Source organism: Chiloscyllium plagiosum, unplaced genomic scaffold (genome assembly GCF_037043375.1).
Source record: "Chiloscyllium plagiosum isolate Xiang-an unplaced genomic scaffold, Cpla_swu_hap1 HiC_scaffold_2, whole genome shotgun sequence".
NCBI lineage: Eukaryota > Metazoa > Chordata > Chondrichthyes > Orectolobiformes > Hemiscylliidae > Chiloscyllium > Chiloscyllium plagiosum.
Window position 1 is genome coordinate 124,274,504 of NW_028270140.1, and position 19,800 is coordinate 124,294,303.

General features: G+C 40.7%; 1 protein-coding gene across 2 annotated transcripts in view; it reads right to left on the minus strand.

Annotated features, from left to right (window-relative positions):
• Window positions 1–19,800, minus strand: part of LOC122558360 (homer protein homolog 1-like) — a 106,921-nt gene that overhangs the window by 35,406 nt on the left and 51,715 nt on the right. For both annotated transcript variants that reach the window (XM_043706841.2, XM_043706848.2), the window contains exons 3-4: window positions 13,991–14,122; window positions 1,324–1,416 (exon numbers count right to left, since the gene is read on the minus strand). In XM_043706841.2, the coding sequence (XP_043562776.1) occupies window positions 1,324–1,416; window positions 13,991–14,122 (225 nt within the window). The remainder of the gene's footprint in view (window positions 1–1,323; window positions 1,417–13,990; window positions 14,123–19,800) is intronic.

Genomic DNA, 19,800 nt, shown 5'->3' on the forward strand with positions numbered 1-19,800 from the left:
TTAGACATCTCAGTTACAACTTAAAAAATACAGCTTTCATCCCACTTGCAGACAGAATTTAGTTCCTCCTTGAAGTCAATTAATAAATTTTGAATCTGTAGAATCTTTGATATTCAGGCTGGATTTAACATCAAGCATCACATACTTTTGCATAGTTCTTGCATGAGGGAAAAAAACACTCCCTTCGATGTATTTAGATTGAGAAATCAGCTTCATCTTTTCATTTGTCAAAAGAAAGTAATCTGCAATTTATTTGGCTTTTTCTTGTTATTTTGATGAACAGTTATTCAATTTCTTCATGAAATGATACTGAATTAAGTTGCTCAACTATGCCTAATTTTCCAGACTCTTCAGGATTAGTTTTAACCAAACAAATCTGAGTTTCACACTGCAGGATACCAAGTACACATTTCTGCATTGCACTACATATTTGTGAAACATTAAAATAATAAACTAATCCAAATGTTACATTAGTTGGATAGTCATGACTACTTTTTGGTGTGTTAAATTTCTTAATATAAAAAGGTCAAAATCTCACCTACTTGTATTTTTAATAAATAATTTATGTATCAATTGCTCACTATTTAAGGGTTAATGGATTTACACATTTCCATCCCTTTGCTCCTTCTTTGCCTGGACTTATTTACCCAAATACCAAACTAAAGCATGGGAAAATGAGAAAGTCTGCAAGAGCTTTCTTTCTTTTCCTCATGTATTCAATGCCCTACTCTTCCCAGATTCGCCACTATCAGCCAATTACATGAACCCAGATTAGACAGAAGAATTCTTGCCACAACCACTGTTGACATTTTCACTCTCCCTCTACACCACAGGTCTCAATCTCAATGTTTGCTGCAGCACTTCAGAAAGTGCTTTGTGGTGTAATTAGGCATATTAAGTGCCAAAAGTTGACAAAAATCAAGAATGATATTTCCCCAAAACAAACTTGCAGGTCTGGTTCTTTTATCAGACGGACATTATTAATGGAACAGCATTCATTATGGCAGGATTGGGAGTTTTAGTTTAAGCTTCATGTCCTGAGGAAATTGAAGAAATACATGTTTTAAACACTTGTATATGTTAGGTAATTGAGTGCATAATAGGTCAATACTAATTTTCAACAAACACTTGAGTACAGCCTACAAGCACCACTGTGTGTTCAGAGACTGTTTGACCATGGATTTCCACCACAATTTTTAAAACGCTGTTAAAATAAACTACCATTGAACTGTTTCTTCTCTTGCATATTATTTATTCTAACAGCACAAACCAGTTTTTGATTTCTGAGGTTTTTATTCTCTCTCAACATGTAGTCATGCCCACCTGTGAAGGCGTACTGGTTAATTCCATTTTTTCCTGCATTTTCTCTTTTGCTATCCGTGCTGCATCTTTAAATTCTTGGAACTTTTCTGCAAACTAAATTGGGAAGAAGTTTTATTTTTAGAAAATGTAGCTTGTAAGACAAGAATATTTCAATATATCAATGTATAGCCATGCTTTTTTAATTGTCTTCTTGAACAACAGTTATTACTTTCATTTTTCAGCTGTAATATGAAGGAAGAGATGTCAGCAAGAGCAACTCCGTTAGTCCTTCTATTAATATATTCTTGCATTTTCTTACCAGGTAATCATCCAATTCCCTTGTGATATTTTGGATTGGATCTGATTCCACCATACTCTCAAGGCAATGCATTCAGATTTTAACTACTTGCTGCATATTAGCTCTGATAACTTTGGCTCATCAGTCTTCATCTTAAAATTAGTGTCTTCTGGTTCTCAATCCTTCCAACAATGAATAGACTTTCCCCATCTATTCTCAGCCAAACCCCTAATTTCTGGGATCACTCATGAATATGTTCTGTATTCATATCCATCATAAAGGAATTGACAAGTCTCCCATTGCAGTCTGGTTCAGAAGCTAAGAGCCCATGGGTTCCAGGCTAATTTGGATCCATTATTGGGCTTGCATGAGGAAAGTGAGGGTGTTGGTTGAAAGTTGTGTGAGATTAGAAGCCTGTGTCCAAGTGATGTAGTGTTTGGTGCTGGGCACCTTGTTGCTTGCTGTGTATATTAAGCGATCTAGACTTGAATGCAGGAGGTTTAACAGTTCGCAGAAAATTGGTGGGGGGGTAAGTATTGGAGAGGAAAGTCAACTAGAGGATATAGATGAGCTGAACAATAGCAAATGGATTTATTCCTAAAATGTGTGAGGTGATGTATGTTGGAAGGACAAACAAAGCAAGGTAGTTTCTGTTGAGTGGTAGGATCCTGGGATCGGAAGGACCTTTGTGTACATGTTCTTGGATCCTTGAAGGCAAGAGAGGTGGACAAGGTGGCTAACAAAACAATTGGGATTGGTCAAGGCACTAAATACAAGAACAAAGTAGTTATAATGGAGGATGTTAGGCCAGAGAACTACTGTGTGTAATTTTGGTTGCCACACAAGGATGCAATAGCACCAGGGAAGAGTACGGAAGAGATTCACCAGGAAGCTGCTTGAGCTGGAGCAATTCAGCTAAGACTGAGTCTTTCAGATGAGGTTGTTTGCCTTAAAGCAGAAGGAGTGGGATATAACTCCAGTGTACAAAGTTTGAGGGCCGTAGACAAGAAGAAACTACTTTTCAAGCACATGGCCCATAGCCTTGAATGTTATATCACTTCAAGTGCTCATCCAAGTACTTCAAAAGGTTGAGATCTCCCACCTGAACTACCCTGCCAAGAAATACTTTCCATATTCCCACCACCTTTTACATAAAAAGAATTTGAGTCAGAGGCACAGACAGACGTTTGAGGCTGACAGCAAGAAATCAATGGTGTTGCCTCCCTGGTGCCAGGATCAAGCATGTCTCAGAGTACAGATCATTCTCAAAGGGTAGAGGGACTAGCAGGTGGTGGTTTTCCACATTGGAACTAACAACATAGAATGGGAAAAGGGAAAAGGATGAAATTCTGAAAGAAGAATATAGGAAGTTAGGCAGGATTTTAAAAAGCAAGTCCACATGAGTAGTAATGTCAGATGCTACAAGCTAGTGAGGATAGGAATACAAGACAGCAGATGAATGCATGGCTGAGGAGCTGGAACAGGAAGAAGGGCTCATATTTTTAGACCATTGGAATCTCTTCTGGAGAACAAGTGACCTGTATAAGGACAATGGATTGCACCTGAATTGGAAGGGGACTAATATATTGGCGGGGAGATGTGCTGGAACTATTAGGGATGTTTTAAAGCAGTAAAGGTGATGGGGGTGGGACCCAGGGAGATAGGGAGGAAAGAAATCCATCAGAGACTGGTACAGTTGGGAAAAGGAGCAAGTCAAACAAAGCAAAGAACAGGGCAGGACTGATAAATTGCAGTTATTTCAAAGAAAGATACCGAAAAGGGGAGACAGATGAACTCAGGGCATGGTTAGGAACATGGGACTGGAATATCATAGCAATTACAGAGATGTGGCTCAGGAACGGACAGGACTGGCAGATTAATGTTCCAGGAGACAAATGCTATAAGGAGGACAGAAATGGGGGCAAGAGAGGAGGTGTGTGTTTTTTCTATAATGGATAACATTTCAGTTGTACCTCAAAAGGATATTCCTGGGAATTTAGGGTGTAGGTTTGCTCACTGAGCTGAAGGTTTGATATCCAGACGTTCCATTACCTGGCTAGATAACATCATCAGTGGCGACCTCCAAGTGAAGCAAAGCTGTTGTCTCCTGCTTTCTATTTATATCTTTCTCCTGGATGTGCTTCCTGGGGTTTGTGGTGATATCATTTCCTGTTCGTTTTCTGAGGGGTTGATCGATGCATCTAGATCTAAGTGTTTGTTTATGGTGTTGTGGTTGGAGTGCCAGACCTCTCGGAATTCTCTGGCATGCCTTTGCTTAGCCTTTCCCAGGATAGATGTGTTGTCCCAGTCGAAATGGCGGTTTTTTTTCATCCGTGTGTAGGGCTACGAGGGAGAGAGGGTCGTGTCTTTTTGTGGCTAGCTGGTGTTCATGTATCCTGGTGGCTAATTTTCTTCCTGTTTGTCCTACGTAGTGTTTGTGGCAGTCCTTGCATGGAATTTTATAGATGTTGGCTTTGTCCATGGGTTGTACTGGGGTCTTTTAAGTTTGTTAGCTTTTGTTTGAGTGTGTTGGTGGGTTTGTGCGCTACTAGGATTCCGAGGGGTCTCAGTAGTCTGGCTGTCATTTCTGAAACTTTTGATATATGATAAGGTGGTTAGGGTTTCTGGCTGTGTTTGGTCTGCTTGTTGTGGTTTGTTCGAGGAATCTGCGCACTGTTCTTCTTGAATACGTCGTATAGGTGGTTTTCCTGTTTTTCGAAGTTCGTCTATGCTGCAGTGTGTGGTGATCATTGGAATAGTGTTCTGATACAGCTTCGTTTGTGTGTGTTGGGATGGTTGCTGGTGTAGAGTATTTGGTCAGTGTTTGTCGGTTTTCTGTATACGCAGGTTTGTAATTCTCCCTTGTGCTTTCTTTCTACTGTGACGTCCAGAAATGCGAGTTTGTCGTCAGTTTCTTCCTCCTTGGTGAACTTTATGCCTGTGAGGGTGTTGTTGATGATGTTAAATGTCTCTTCTATCTTGTTTCGTTTTGTGATGACAGAGGTGTCATCTACGTAGCGAACCCAGAATTTTGGTTTGATGATTGGTAGGGCTGTTTGTTCTAGCCTTTGCATTACCGCTTTTGCTATGAATCCTGATAGCGGAGATCCCATGGGTGCGCTGTTGGTTTGTTTGTAGACTACACTGTTGAAAGTGAAGTGGGTGGTGAGGCACAGGTCCACTAGCTTCATGATGTTTTCGTTGGTAATGTGATTGATGGCGGTTGGTGTGTGTGATAGTCTGTTCTAAAAGTGTGGCGAGTGTTTCCTTTGCTAGGTTGATGTTGATGGAGGTGAACAGTGCTGTTACGTCGAATGAGATCATTGCTTCGTCTTCCTCTATTTTGGTGTCTTTTGATGATTTTTAGGAATTCCTGGGTGGAGTGGATGGAGTGCTGTGACTCTTCTACTAGGTAGTTCAGTCTTGCGTGTAGTTCTTTGGCCAGTCTGTAAGTTGGTGTTCCAGGTAGTGAGACTGGTACAATGCATCTATCCTGGGACAGGCTAAGCAAAGACATGCCAGAGAATTCCTAGAGGTCTGGCACTCCAACCACAACACCATAAACAAGCACAGATCTAGATGCCATCTATCAACCCCTCAGAAAATGAACAGGAAATGATATCACCACAAACCCCAGGAACCCCATCCAGGGGAAAGATAAAATAGAAAGCAGGAGACAACAGCTTTGCTTCACTTGGAGGTCACCACTGATGATGTTACCTAGCCAGGTAATGAAACGTCTGGATATCAAACCTACAGCTCAGCGAGCAAACCTACACCCTAAACCTCAACCTGAGCTACAAACCTTCACAAACCTTGCAAATTCCTGGGAATACATCCACAGAGGTTATTTGGGTGGAACTGAGAAATAAGAGAGATGTTCACCTTAGTTTTACTATAAAAGCCCCCCCAAGCAGGAAATTGATAAATTTATAGAGGAGATCTGTTATCTGCAAGAATAATAGGGTAGTTTAAATTGAGGTGTGATAGATAAGACAGATGTCAGAGGTAGGTTTTTCACTCAGTACGGAGGACTTGGAACGTCCTGCCTGCAACAGTAGTAGACTCTCCAACTTTAAGGACATTAAATTGGTCATTGGATAAACATATATGAATGATAATGGAGTTGTGGGTGAGATGGGCTTCAGATTGTTACAAACTGTGAAATATCAAGGACTGAAGGGCCTGCACTGCACTGTAATGTTCTATCTTTCATGGTAGTGGATTTTAACTTGGACTGCCATAGTGTTTCAAAAATTAAGTGTTAAGATGGACAGAAATTCGTTAAATTTGTACAAGAAAAATCTCTGATTCAGTATATGTATCTACCAGAGAAAGTAGAAAACTTGACCTACTCTTGGGAAATAAGACAGGGTAGGTGACAGAGGTGTCAGTGGGGGAGCACTTTGGGACCAGTGACCATAATTCTATTAGTTTTAGTTTTATAACAGTGATGGAAAAGGAGAGGCCAAATCCAGAAGTTAAAGTTCTAAATTGGAGGATGGCCAATTTTGACAGTATTAGACAAGAACTTTCAAAAGTTTGATTGGGGGGTCGATGTTTGCAGGTAAAGGGACGGCTGGAAAATGGGAAGCCTTCAAAAATGAGATAACGAAAGTCCAGAGACAGTATATCCCTGTTAGGGTGAAGGACAAGGCTGGTAGGTGTAGGGAATGCTGGATGACGGAATTGATTGAGTGAATCCTTAGAGTATAAAGGCAGTAGGAGTATACTTAAGAGGGAAATCAGGAGGGCAAAAAGGGGACATGAAATAGCTGTGGCAAATAGGATTAAGGAGAAGCCAAAGGATTTTTACAAATACGTAACAGACAAAAGGGTAACTAGGGAGAAAAGAGGGCTCCTCTAAGATCAGCAAACCTGCCTTTGTGTGGAGCTGGAAGATGGGGGAAGATACTAAACGAATATTTTGTATCAGTGTCTACTATGGAGAAGGACATGGAAGATACAGAATGTAGGGAAATAGATGCTGATATCTTGAAAAATGTCTATATTACAGATGCAGTGGTGGAGGTCTTAAAATGTATATGCTTGGATAAATCACCAGGACCTGTTCAGGTGTACCCTAGAACTCTGGAAAGTGATTGCTGGGACCTTTGCTGAGATATTTCTATCATCGATAGTCACAGGTGAGCTGCCAGAAGACTGGAGGTTGACAAATGTGGTGCCACTGTTTAAGAAAGGTGGTAAGGAAAAGCCAGGGAATTATAGACCAGTGAGCCTGACTTTACTAGCGGGCAAATTGTTGGAGGGAATCCTGAGGGAAAAGACATATTTATTTGGAAAGACAAGGATTGAAGAGGGATAGCCAACATGGCTGTGTGGGGAAAACCATGTCTCACTGACTTGGTTGAGTTTTCTGAAGTAACGAAGAGAATTGATGAGCACAGAGTGGAGGACGCGATCTATATGGACTTGGAAAAGGCGTACAATAAGGGTCCTCATGGTAGACAAGTTAGTAAGGTTAGATCACATGCAGGGAGAACGATCCATTTGGATACAGAACTGACTCAAAGTTGGAGGACAGAGAATGGTGGAGGAGGGTTGATTTTCAGACTGGAGGCCTGTGACCAGTGCTGGGTCCACTGCTTTTCATTATTTATATAAATCATTTGAATGTGAACATAGGAAGTAGAGTTAGCAAGTTTGCAGATGACACCAAAATTGGAGGTGTCCAATCTGACCAGGTGGGCCAACAGGCTAAAGGGTGGCAGATGGAGTTTAATTTAGATGAACATGAGTTGCTGCATTTTGGTAAGGCAAGTCAGGACAGGACTTACACAAGTAAGGTCCTGGGGAGTGTTGATGAACAAATGGACCTTGGAGTGCAGGTTCATAGTTTCTTGAAAATGGAGTCTCAGGTAGCCAAGATAGTGAAGGCGACATTTGGTACGCTTGCCTTTATTGGTCAGTGTGTAGAGTATAGGAGTTGGTAAATAATGCAGCTGTACAGGATATTGATTAGATCTCTTTTGGAATATTGTTTGCAATTCTGGCCTCCCTCTTATAAGGAGGATCTTGTGAAATTTGAAAGGGTTCAGAAAAGATTTACAAGGATGCTGCCAGGGTTGGAGGGTTTGAGCGAAAGGGAGAATCAGAATTGGTGGAGCTGTTTTCCCGAAGCAGTGACCTTATACAAGCTCACAAAAGGTTTATAAATTCATGAGGGGCATGGTTAGAATAAATTCCTGAGGTGGACGAGTCTAGAACTAGATGGCATAGATTTAGGGTGAGAGGAAATTTAAAAGGGACCTAAGGGGCAATGTTTTCACAGAGGGTGGTGCATCTATGGTATGAGCTGCCAGAGGTTGGTGCAATTACAACATTTAAAAAGCATCTCGGTGGGTATATGAACAGGAAGGGTTTACAGGGATATGGGCCAAGTGCTGGCAAGTGGGAATAGATTAATTTAGGATATCTGGTTGGTGTTGACAAGTTGGACCAGAGGGTCTGTTTCTGTTCTGTATGTCCCCATGACTAACTCTACAAACTTCCTGCCTTGCATGTTAAAATTACACCCCATTGTTACCGACCCTTCAATAAAGAGCAATAGCAATTTTCTATCCATCCGGTGATTAAAGTGGGGGATCATTTCGGGATGAGTGACTATAATTCTGTAAGTTTTAAGTTACTCATGGACTAAAATGAAAGTAGCCATTGGGTGAAAAGCATTAAACTGGAGGTTAACTAACACAACTTAGGCAGGAACTAGCATGTGGGAATCCTTTAGAGGCTAGTTGATTAGAGTTCTGGACCAGCATTTTCCTGTGAAAATAAAAGGATAAGGATGGCAAGATTGGGGAATCTTGGGTGACAAGAAATTGAGAGCTTAGTCAAAAATTAAAAAGGAGGTATATTTAAGGTTCAGGAAACTGAAAATAGAGAGCCCTTGAAGGACACAAAGATCACAAAAAAACTCAAACAAGAAATTAGAAGGACTAAAAGAGGCTGTGCAATGTCTTTGGCAAACAGGAGTAAAGTCTCAAGGTGCTTTAATCTGCTCTCATACAAAGAGCAAAAGGATCACAAGGGAAAGTGAGAATCACTTAAGGATAAAGGAGGGAATTTATCCATGAAGCTAGAGGAAGTGGGTGATGTCCTTAAATGAATATTTTACATTAGTGTTAACAAAGCAGAAGGATAAAATGGCTGGTGAGGGGGTATGTTGATATTTTGGGGCATGTCAATATAAAAAAGGTGGTGGTGTTGTGTGTTTTTTTTTAAAGAATGGGTAGACAAGCTTCCAGGACCTGATGGGAACCATCTTTGAAGGCTTGAGTGGGGAAGGGGCCTTGTACAAAATAGTTGTATCCTCTTTAGTCACAGGAGTGCTTCCAGACAGATGTTGGTGGTAGAGAGTTGCTTTTCAAACTGGAGGCCTGTGACCAATGGTAGGCTGCAAGCATTACTTCTGGGACTACTATGGCTTGTCATTTATATTAAAGATTTAAATGAGAATAAGAGGCACGGTTAATAAGTTTGTGGATGACACCAAAAACAATGGTCTAGTAGCCAGCGAAGGTGCTTATCCAAGAGTACAACAGGATCTTGACCCACTGGACAAGTGGACTGAGGAATTCTAAATGGAGTTTAAATTTAGATAAATGCGAAATATTGCTAAAATAGCTTGAGGCCTGTATCCCAACACCAAGTCACCCTTTATGTACACATGGGAGAGCCCTCAACACTGATTCAGATCTCCCAGAGCCAGCTCTCAATGAAAAGAATGTCGTATTTTTTTTTGAAAGGGTCACTGGATCAGAAACATCAACTCCACCTCCTCTCCACAGATGCTGCCAGACCTGCTTAGCCTTTCCAGCAATTTGCTTGTTTCTTCCAGACTGATCCTGTCTGAGGTCGTGATATTTTTATAGAAACCTACAAGCCAATTGTTTATGAAATCTTCCCCTCTCAAAACTCATCTTCATGGCAACCTGAGTTATATGGGTCTTGAGCCATACAGAAATTACCTATCCATTAGACTCCCAACTCCATTCTATCTTTGAAATATCTCCACAGAAGCTGGTATCCTGTCAACAAGTCACCCTCTTTTTACAAAGGGAGAGTCCTTCAACACTGATCACAAGATCTGACAGCTGAGCGAAAAGGATGTCTGACACTTGTTTTACCTGTCAACTCGGGCTCCCTAATCGGACCAGATTAAATACCCCCAGTCAAGGAACTCATTCTATAAAGATCCACCTGGCTGACCTTGTTACATTCACTAGTTGTATTCTGACAAAATCAGGGCAGGACTGATGCAATTAATAGTAGGGCCCTGGGAAATGCTGTCGAATAGAAAGAACTCGGGAAGCAATAAAGGGTTTCCTGATAATTCCCCTGCTCCTCGGATGCTGCCTGACCTGCTGTGCCTTTCAGCACCACACAACTCTGGTGTTTCTTAGTTAATCCTTTAATAATCACCCAGCTCTTGGTATTAAGTCTGCTCCTGTCCCTGCCCATTCCTGAAGAAGGGCTTATGCCCGAAACGTCGATTCTCCTGTTCCCTGGATGCTGCCTGACCTGTTGCGCTTTTCCAGCTACACATTTTCAGCTCTGATCTCCAGCATCTGCAGACCTCACTTTCTCCTGTCCCTGTTGGTCTATCAAAGTAACTTTGAAATAGCAGCAGAAAAAAACCTCCCTCCCTTACTTCACATAACTACCACAGTTACCACACTGCCACATGATTCTCTGCAGACTGGTCTCAGTGCTGATTGCAGAGGCCTCTTTATGCTCTGCCTCAGCTGTTATGGATTCAAAAGAGTCATACAGCACAGAAACAGATGCTTTGGTTCATCTCGTCTATGGCAACCAAGTTTCCCAAACGAAACGAGCCCCCGTTTAGTTGCGTTTGGTCCATATCAGTCTAAACCTTTCCCATTCATGTACCTGACCCAAATGCCTTTTCAATAATGTAACAGTACCTAATTACCACCATCTCTGGCAGTTCATTCCCAATATAAGTCACTATGAAATATTGCTACCCAGGTCCCTTTAAAATCTCTCCCCTCACGTTAAATATGCCCTCTAGTTTGAACTCCACCCCCGCCCCCAACTGAAAAAATCTTTAGCATTATCTAGGTCCCTCATGATTTTATACACCTCAAAGGTCACCTCTCAGCTTCTTATGCTTCAGGGAAAAAAAATCCCAACCTATCCCACTTCACCTTATAATTCAAACCCTTCAGTCTCAGTAACGCCCTTAAATCTTTTCTGCACCCTCTCCAATTTCATAATATCCTTCCTACAGCAGGGTGACCAGAACTGCACACAGTACTCAAGGTGGCCTCACCAGCTTCTTGTACAACCTAAACATGACATCTCCACTCCTACACTCATTACTCTTGACCAATGAAAGCAAGCACGCCAAAATGTTCATTACCTTGTTTACCTGTGATGCAACTTTCAATGAACGATGTACCTGAATTCCTAGGTCTTTGTATTCATCAACACTCCCTAGGGCTGAACCATTAGGCTGTATAATTTGTGCCCTTATTCATTTTACCAAAATGCAAGACTTTGCATTTCTCCAAATCAAATTTCAGTAACTGGTTTAAACCGGATTAAGTGTTAGCCCCAGTTAACTAACCAGCTACAGCAGCCTCAACAAGAGACTTTTTATTTTACTCTCCTCAGCATAGAGAGAGACTTAACCATCAAGCTATAAACTCTACTAATCAGTTGATGCTATCAAAGAATTGGCAATTAATACTAGATTCTAATGCAAGAGATTGACAAACTTCCACACTTACCAAACTGCTAAACTCCATTCTCAGCATATCTGGCAGCGTCTCTGCAGAGAAATCAGAGGTAACATTTTGGGTCGAGTGATCTTTCCTCAGGAGGAAATTTGAGGAAAGGTCACTTGAGTCAGAACAGTAACTCTGATTTCTCTCCACAGATGCTGCCAAACCAGCTGAACGTTTGTCTGGTTTACAGCATCCGCAGTTCTTTTAGTTTTTCCCCTCCTTCCTCAGTAGGTTGCACTGTGGTGCATGGATGTCGATGACCATCAGATTTTCTTCTCTCCCCATTCACTGGAATGCAGGCACCACTGGCTGGGACAGCATTTACGGTCTGTGCCTAGTTGCCCTTGCAAAGGTGGTAGCAAACTGCCTTCTTGAACCATTATAGACTATACTACAGGTAGAATCTCAATACTGTTCGGGCCAAGTGGTGGTGGTGGGTGTCAAATCTAAGATTTTGATTCAGTGATGTGGATGGAACAGCAATGTATTTCCCAGTCAGGATGGTGAGCGGCTTGGAGGGGAACTTGCATGCAGTGGTACTCTTATGCATCTGCTGCCTTTGTCCTTCTAGGTGAAGTTGTGATTTTGGAAGGTGCTTTGACGAATTTCCGTACAATGGACTAAAGTATCTCTTTCTTTGCCGTAAAAGCTTGAGACCAAGTGCCCAGAACATCACACAATACACTATAAATCACTAATTCAGTCTTTATAAAAGTTCACTATAACTTCCTTGCTCTTACACACCATGCCCCTATCAAGTTCAGAATTGTGCATACCTTATTAACCACATGTTCAACCTGTTCGGACATCAATTTGTGCACACATGCCCTCAGGTCTGTCCCTCCCCTAACCTGTTGAGGTATTTTTGTTTAAAATATGACACCTCCCTTCAGTCTTATGAAACTAAACTACCTGACACTCTTCTGCTTTATGCCTCATCTCCATAAGGTCATCCATTCCATCAGCCTTTGCCCTTTTTGAAGTTTATCACTATCCTCCACAGTTCACAATACTCCCAAGTTCCATGCTTATTCACAGATTTTGAAACTGCCATACTGAAGTTACATCACTGACATGTATAAAGAATAGCAGGGATCCAGTTGTGACCACAGAAAAACCCCATTGTATATGTACTCCAGTCAAAGAAACAAACACTGACAAGCACTGTTGTTTTCAGTTTAGCTAACTCCATACCCACTCTTTCACTGGCCACTGTACTACATGGGCTTTAACTTGGCTGACAAGCCTATTATCTGACACTTGAACAAGTGTCTTTTGAAGTCCATGTGCATCACAAAAACTAAATTCTAGCTGTGTAAAATTCATTAACTACACCATTCACACTTTGGCAGAACTGGTAATTCTTTATCTTGTCTCACTAGTGTAGTTCATTCTTATACAACTACTTTGGCAACATACTACACTGATATTAAAGAGTCAATTAGTGTGACAAATTTTGCAGCAATCAAATTAGCAAAACATGCAGTCTCTTGACACCAACCTAAAAATCAAACTTACTAACTTTCAAGACTGTAGTAAAGCTATTAATTTGTCAATATGATAAGAAATTTAATACATCTCAGCTGGGTCTGAGAAGTGTCAGGCTGAATATTCCCTTAATAGAAATGAATTTACTTAAATTTATGGCATATTTAATTGGCTGATTTAATAACTCAATTGTTTCCATTTAACTTTGTTTTTGATGAAGATCAGGATTCATAACTAGTGCAGTGGATTTGCATTAACCTCATTTTCCACCATATGTAATATGGGGGCACGTAACCAGACAATCATCATTTTGGAGCTGGCTCTCCTGCTCACTTGCCTCTGCGTCACTGCAACTCTATACTGTACTCTCTCCCTTGGGAAGATAGCTAAGGCAAGGAACCTTCAAAAAAAAAAAACAACTTGAATCTTTTGAAACTGCAAGCCCTCATTCGAGTCAATGGACCTAGTGTGGGAAAGTAGGTAGCAACATAGTTTGCATGGTACAGACTGGATGAGCTAAATGGCCTCTTCTGTACTCTATGATTCTCTTATGCCTCCTGCCATTTGTTCATCTCCTGAACCTTTGCTAATTATGAGTGTTCTGGGGTGAGAATTGGCTGACAGAAGAGCTGGGAGAATGACCTATGGTGATTTGAGTTGGGATGCAGGAAAGCAGGAGATGCTGTGGGCAGGGCTTGTGAAGTGGAAAGAAATTAGCGTTTTGTAAACTTACATTTAAAAATTTAATTTTGTTCACAATTATGATAATTTAAAAATAACTGCTATTTAAATTTAAAGGTTTCATTCTTTCTTTATGACATTAAAAGGTCCTGCAGAACCAAACTAAAGCCTTTATAATGCAAAGATCTGATTCACTTAACATTTTCATTTACAGTTGTAAGTTTTAATGCAAATACAATATTAAGCTGAAAATGATATTGGATCTCAAGTTATGTATTACTGGCCATCTAACACTTTAGTCATGCACTAGAAATTGGGCTTAAATTTGATAAAAACCAAATTGAATGCAAGTATACATGTGTTTGAGTACTTATTTGCCAAGATCTCTAGCAGTACAAGTTAAGAAATGTAACCATAAAAACAATTTACTATTCTATATGGTTATACTCACTTTAGTTAGATGATGCTCTGAGGAAAAACCGAGACCATAGACAGTATTTGCACGACTGTCTGGCCACTGACCAAACTTTTGAGATGTTTTTGTGAATGTCATGTTTGGAGTGATTGTGCTGTTGATTATTGCCTGAAAGAAAGAAAACACTATTGTAACATGAAATTGGATTTTACAAGCTGAAACCTTCAAACGAGATCAACGGCTCCTGCATTCCCAAATAATTTTAGACATGCCATTTAATTCAAACTAATACTTGAAAATAGGCATTGAAAGGTGTGTGGGTTAGTTGTTCCTTCATCATCCCACATAGAAGAGAATTGCATAAGATGGAAAATTATAGGCCAATCAGCTTAACCTCGGTTGTTGGTAAAATTCTAGAATCCATCATTAAGGACGAGGTTTCTAAATTCTTGGAAGAGCAGAGTCTGATTAGAACAAGTCAACATGGATTTAGTAAAGGGAGGTCATGCCTGACAAACCTGTTGGAATTTTTTGAAGAGGTAACAAGTAGGTTAGACCAGGGAAACCCAGTGGATGTGGTCTATCTAGACTTTCAAAAGGCCTTTGATAAGGTGCCACACGGGAGGCTGCTGAGCAAGGTGAGGGCCCATGGTGTTCGAGGTGAGCTGCTGGGATGGATTGAGGATTGGCTGTCTAACAGAAGGCAGAGAGTTGGGATAAAAGGTTCTTTTTCAGAATGGCAGCCGGTGACGAGCGGTGTCCCGCAGGGTTCGGTGCTGGGGCCACAGCTGTTCGCATTATATATTAACGATTTGGATGAGGGAACCGGGGGCATTCTCGCGAAGTTTGCCGATGATACGAAGTTAGGTGGACAGGCAGGTAGTACTGAGGAAGTGGGGAGGCTGCAGAAGGATCTTGACAGGTTGGGAGAGTGGTCCAGGAAATGGCTGATGGAATTTAACGTGAGCAAGTGCGAGGTCTTGCACTTTGGCAAAAAGAATAAAAGGATAGACTACTTTCTAAATGGTGAGAAAATTAATAAAGCCAAAGCACAAAGGGATCTGGGAGTGCTAGTCCAGGATTCTCTAAAGGTAAACATGCAGGTTGAGTCCGTGATTAAGAAAGCGAATGCAATGTTGTCTCTTATCTCAAGAGGGTTGGAATATAAAAGCAGAGATGTACTACTAAGACTTTATAAAGCTCTGGTTAGGCCCCATTTGGAGTACTGTGTCCAGTTTTGGTCCCCACACCTCAGGAAGGACATACTGGCACTGGAACGTGTCCAGCGGAGATTCACACGGATGATCCCTGGAATGACAGGTCTAACATATGAGGAACGGCTGAGGATACTGGGATTGTATTCGTTGGAGTTTAGAAGATTAAGGGGAGACTTAATAGAGACGTACAAAATAATACATGGCTTGGAAAAGGTGGATGCTAGGAAATTGTTTCAGTTAAACGAGGAGACTAGGACCCGTGGACACAGCCTTAGAATTAGAGGGGGTCATTTCAGAACAGAAATGCGGAGGCATTTCTTCAGCCAGAGAGTGGTGGGCCTGTGGAATTCATTGCCACGGAGTGCAGTGGAAGCCGGGACGCTAAATGTCTTCAAGGCCGAGATTGATAGATTCTTGTTGTCTCGAGGAATTAAGGGCTACGGGGAGAACGCTGGTAAGTGGAGCTGAAATGCGCATCAGCCATGATTGAATGGCGGAGTGGACTTGATGGGCCGAATGGCCTTACTTCCACTCCTATGTCTTATGGTCTTATGGTCTTAAACTCTCTGTTGGCTATTTGTTTCCCACATTGAAAGAGGAAAACCCCAAAATCTGTTCACTGAAGAACAATCCTGTTGATACAAGTAATCAACAAGGGGCAAAGTGGAAAGTTTACAAAAAAGTTCCAAAATGTTAGTATTTCAAACTAAAGGAATACAAATCAATATGAATCTCATGGGCTTTAATCTATAATGTCAATGCATGTTGATTGTGTCAGATGGTATAATTGTAAACTCAGACTAACACTCTTGGGATAGAAGTCAAATGTCTCCAAGGCAACTAGTAGAATTCAAATTAATTTAATATATCTGGAATGGAAAATTAGTCTCAGTAATGGTGGCTTTGTAACCGCGATAACCATTGTAACAAAAAAAAATGCGTCTATTCATTAATTCCCTTCAGGATAGGAAATCTACTATTCCTAACTGATCTGACTTAGATGCGACTTCAGAACCACAGCAGTGTGATCAACACAACTGCTCTCTGAAAGCCTCGTAAATATCCTTGAATTGAGTGACTTAAGAAAAAACCATTCAGGAATGTGGACTGGAGTAATAAATGCTGGCTAGAATGTCCTTGAGGTGATGGTGCAGGGCTGTCGTCTTAAATCACTGAAGTCCATTTAGTAGAGGTGCATCTACAATGCTGTTAGGGAGGAAGTTCCACGATTTTGACCCACTGACACTGAAGAAAGAATAAAATTTCAGAACAGTGTGTCACTTGACAAACTTGAAGATGGTGGTATTTTGATGTATCTGCTGCCTTTGTAGTTCTAGATCATAGTGGTCATGCAATTGAAAGGTGCTGTCTAAGGAACTGAGTGAACTTCACTGCATCTTCTAGATGGTACACTACTGCAACTGATCACTACTGGTCAAGGGTGCAAATATTTGCAGATGCAGTGCCAAAAGGGTTGCTTTGTTCTAGATGGCGTCAAGCTTCTTGATTATTGTTAGAGCTTCACGCATCCAGGTCAATGGAAAATATTCATTATGCTTAGAGATGGAGAAGCTTTGGGGAGTTAGGTGGAGAGTTACTTCCTACAGGATTCTGAGTCTCTGATCTGTTCTTGTAGACAGTTTCTGGTCAATAATAAACTCCAGGATGTTGAGTGGGAAATTCAGCCACGGTAATGCCAATGAATATCAAGAATTGATGGTTAAATTCTTTGTTGGTGATGGCTGTTGTCTGACACTTGTCAGTCTAAGCTTATATATTGTCCAGGTCTTGCTGAAAAGTTTCCCAATTAGGGATAAGCAACAAATGCTGGCTCAGCCAGTGACACCCACAGCCCACGAACAAATAGAGAATACAGTCACAAAAGACATACTCAAATATTAGCGATAAATAAAATGACCAATATGCACTGCATAACTGCTTCAAACTTTAACTATTTGCTCATATTCACAATGATCTGACTTTCTTAATGCTATCTTTATTCTTCTGAAATTCCAATGCACTATGACCTTTCCACATCTTAATTTGTATCCTTTTCAATGCTGCTAGTTAATTAATCGAACTTATTTCTCGTCCTCCAAATTTCTCTAAGTACCAAAGATTTGAAAGGGACAAATGTTTGATATATTGTTCTATCAGAAAGAGAGGCTGTCAATATAAAAAAATTCCAATTTATATAATACATTTCAGGAAATCCCAATGCATTTTGTAAGCAAATGAAGGACTTTTGAACTACAGTCATTATTAGGAAATAAAATCAAACTGAACAGAGATCCTCTGGGTTCTCTCAAATAGCAATGTGATAAGTGATCAAATATTGTTTGACATATTGATTGAAGTATAAATATAAAAGACTGAAATAACCTGTGCTCCTTTGAAATAATGCCATGGAATTTGGAACTCAAGCAGAGCAGATGAAGTCTCTACTTAATACTTTATCAGAGAGACACCACCTCGGTCAGCCTGGTTTTTCTATTCAATTACCTTGAACTCAACCTTATGGCCCAGATGAGTGTTATAAAATGAACCACAGTTGATATTAACTTCACGTAGTGTGCAAAGAACACAGCATGGCCCAGAATGTGACAAATGATACTGCCGCTCAACATCCAGGCAATTATAGTCTACAACATGGCAGTCTCACCATCTCCATTGGACATTCATCAGCATTACCATCAACATCATCCATGGTGGCAACATTCACCTGAAACTCAAATGGATCAGACAAATACATATTGTGGCAGGTCAGCAGCTTGGTTTTGTAGCTATTAACTCAGACCAGACTCCCAAAGTTTGTTCACCAACTACATGCATATGGTGAAGTATGATGGAATATGACCAACTTGCCAGGATCAGTGCACCAAGCAGCTTATCACGGAGAACAAAGCAGCCTCTTAAGTGGCAGTTCAACTCCTTTATTCCCTTCACCACCAGCCCAGTGGTACAATCACTATTATCTACAAGATGAACTCGAGCAACTCAAAGACTATCACCAGCACCTCAAACACATGCCTTTTAGTGCCAAGTAAGGTGATTTCAGTAGTTGTAATTTGTCTTTATCATCTCAAGTATATACTGGGTTGGCTCAGATTTATCATAAACACAGGTTGCAGAAAATCCCAAATGCATACATTTGTAGGTATAACGTAATAACCTAGTATTTCACACACCATTCTAACTTGAAAAACATTTCATTACTGTGGATAAAAACCTTCAAATTTACTACTTAATTGCACAATGGGCACACTTACACCACATGGACTCCATACGGCAGCTTAACAATTTCAAGGTTATTTAGGGATGGGCAATAAATGTTGGCCGTGCAAGTGATACTCAGCCCATCAAGAAATTAAAGAAAAAATCTGATGGAAATACTTAGTTTCTGAAGAGTCATCTAGACTCAAAACGTTAGCTTACACTCTCTCTCCATGCCCAAATAGCATTTATTATTTTCAGTACAATTTCTTACTTGTTCCTTGTATAGATCTTTTATTTTATTAAATGAATATGAATTATCATGAATGATGCAGTAGATTGGAATTGACAAGCAGTGCAAGATGGTATCTTACAGAATAAAGTCTAAGCACTTGCAGATATATCCTAGTACAAATATTGGGGACGAGCCCATCTCTGCTTAGCTGGCTCATCCTGCTTAAAAGTTTTGCTAACAGCTCCTTAATTTCCAAGTGGCACAATATGCATGCCTTTCCAGTAGGACATTCTGCTTTATAAAGCTGATCAATTGAGGCCAGTAGCTATGCACAATGGGAGGAGATGGAGGGAGTAACATTCAAGGATGGAGCTGGACAGTGAAATACATTCAGGACCTCATTAGGACCAGGCTGACAGGCTTCTTTGCAGTGTGTGGAGACAAGTGGACTTAGAAAACAAAAAGGTGATAAATAGTGCATTCAGCTGGTGAGGGTTTCAGTAAGAGGAACCCCCCACCCCTCAACTGGCCAGCAGCCTGCATGAGTGAGCAAGTTCAAATGCTAGCTCGGGAAATGAAGAAGCAATCAGCAGAATCAATTCAGGCAAGATAAAATGTTGGGGAGAACAAAAGAAATTCACCAAATGAATTCCTGGAGTCCAGAAACTATCCTACAAATGATGGAGTAAATTCTACTCCTGGGAGTTTAAAATAATAAATAGCAATCTCATTGGAACGTATAAAATGCTTGAGACCTGACTAGGTGTACACTGAGGGGATGTTTCCCCATGTTTGCGAGTTGAGAATAAGGGGTTCACAACCTGAAGAATTTAGAATCCGCCATTTAGCACTATTGAGATGGAATTTCTTCACTCAAGGGGTGCAGACATTTGGAATTCTTTTCCATAAGCAGCTGTGGATATTCAGGGCATTGAGCATATTCAAGGCAGAGATTAGGAGGTTTTTTTTGATAGAGGGAATGAAAGCATATAGGCTGAAAGGACTAGATGGCTTACTCCCATTTCTTCTGTTTCCCCAAGGATCTGTAACGTCTTTCTAAGGAATCAGTGAAATAATTTGAAATGCAAACCAAGTTATGATAGATGGACTATATAGCACAGATTGGGCTGGCCATTTCAACTAGTAGCAGACTATGCAAAGGTAGACAAATCATACAAGAA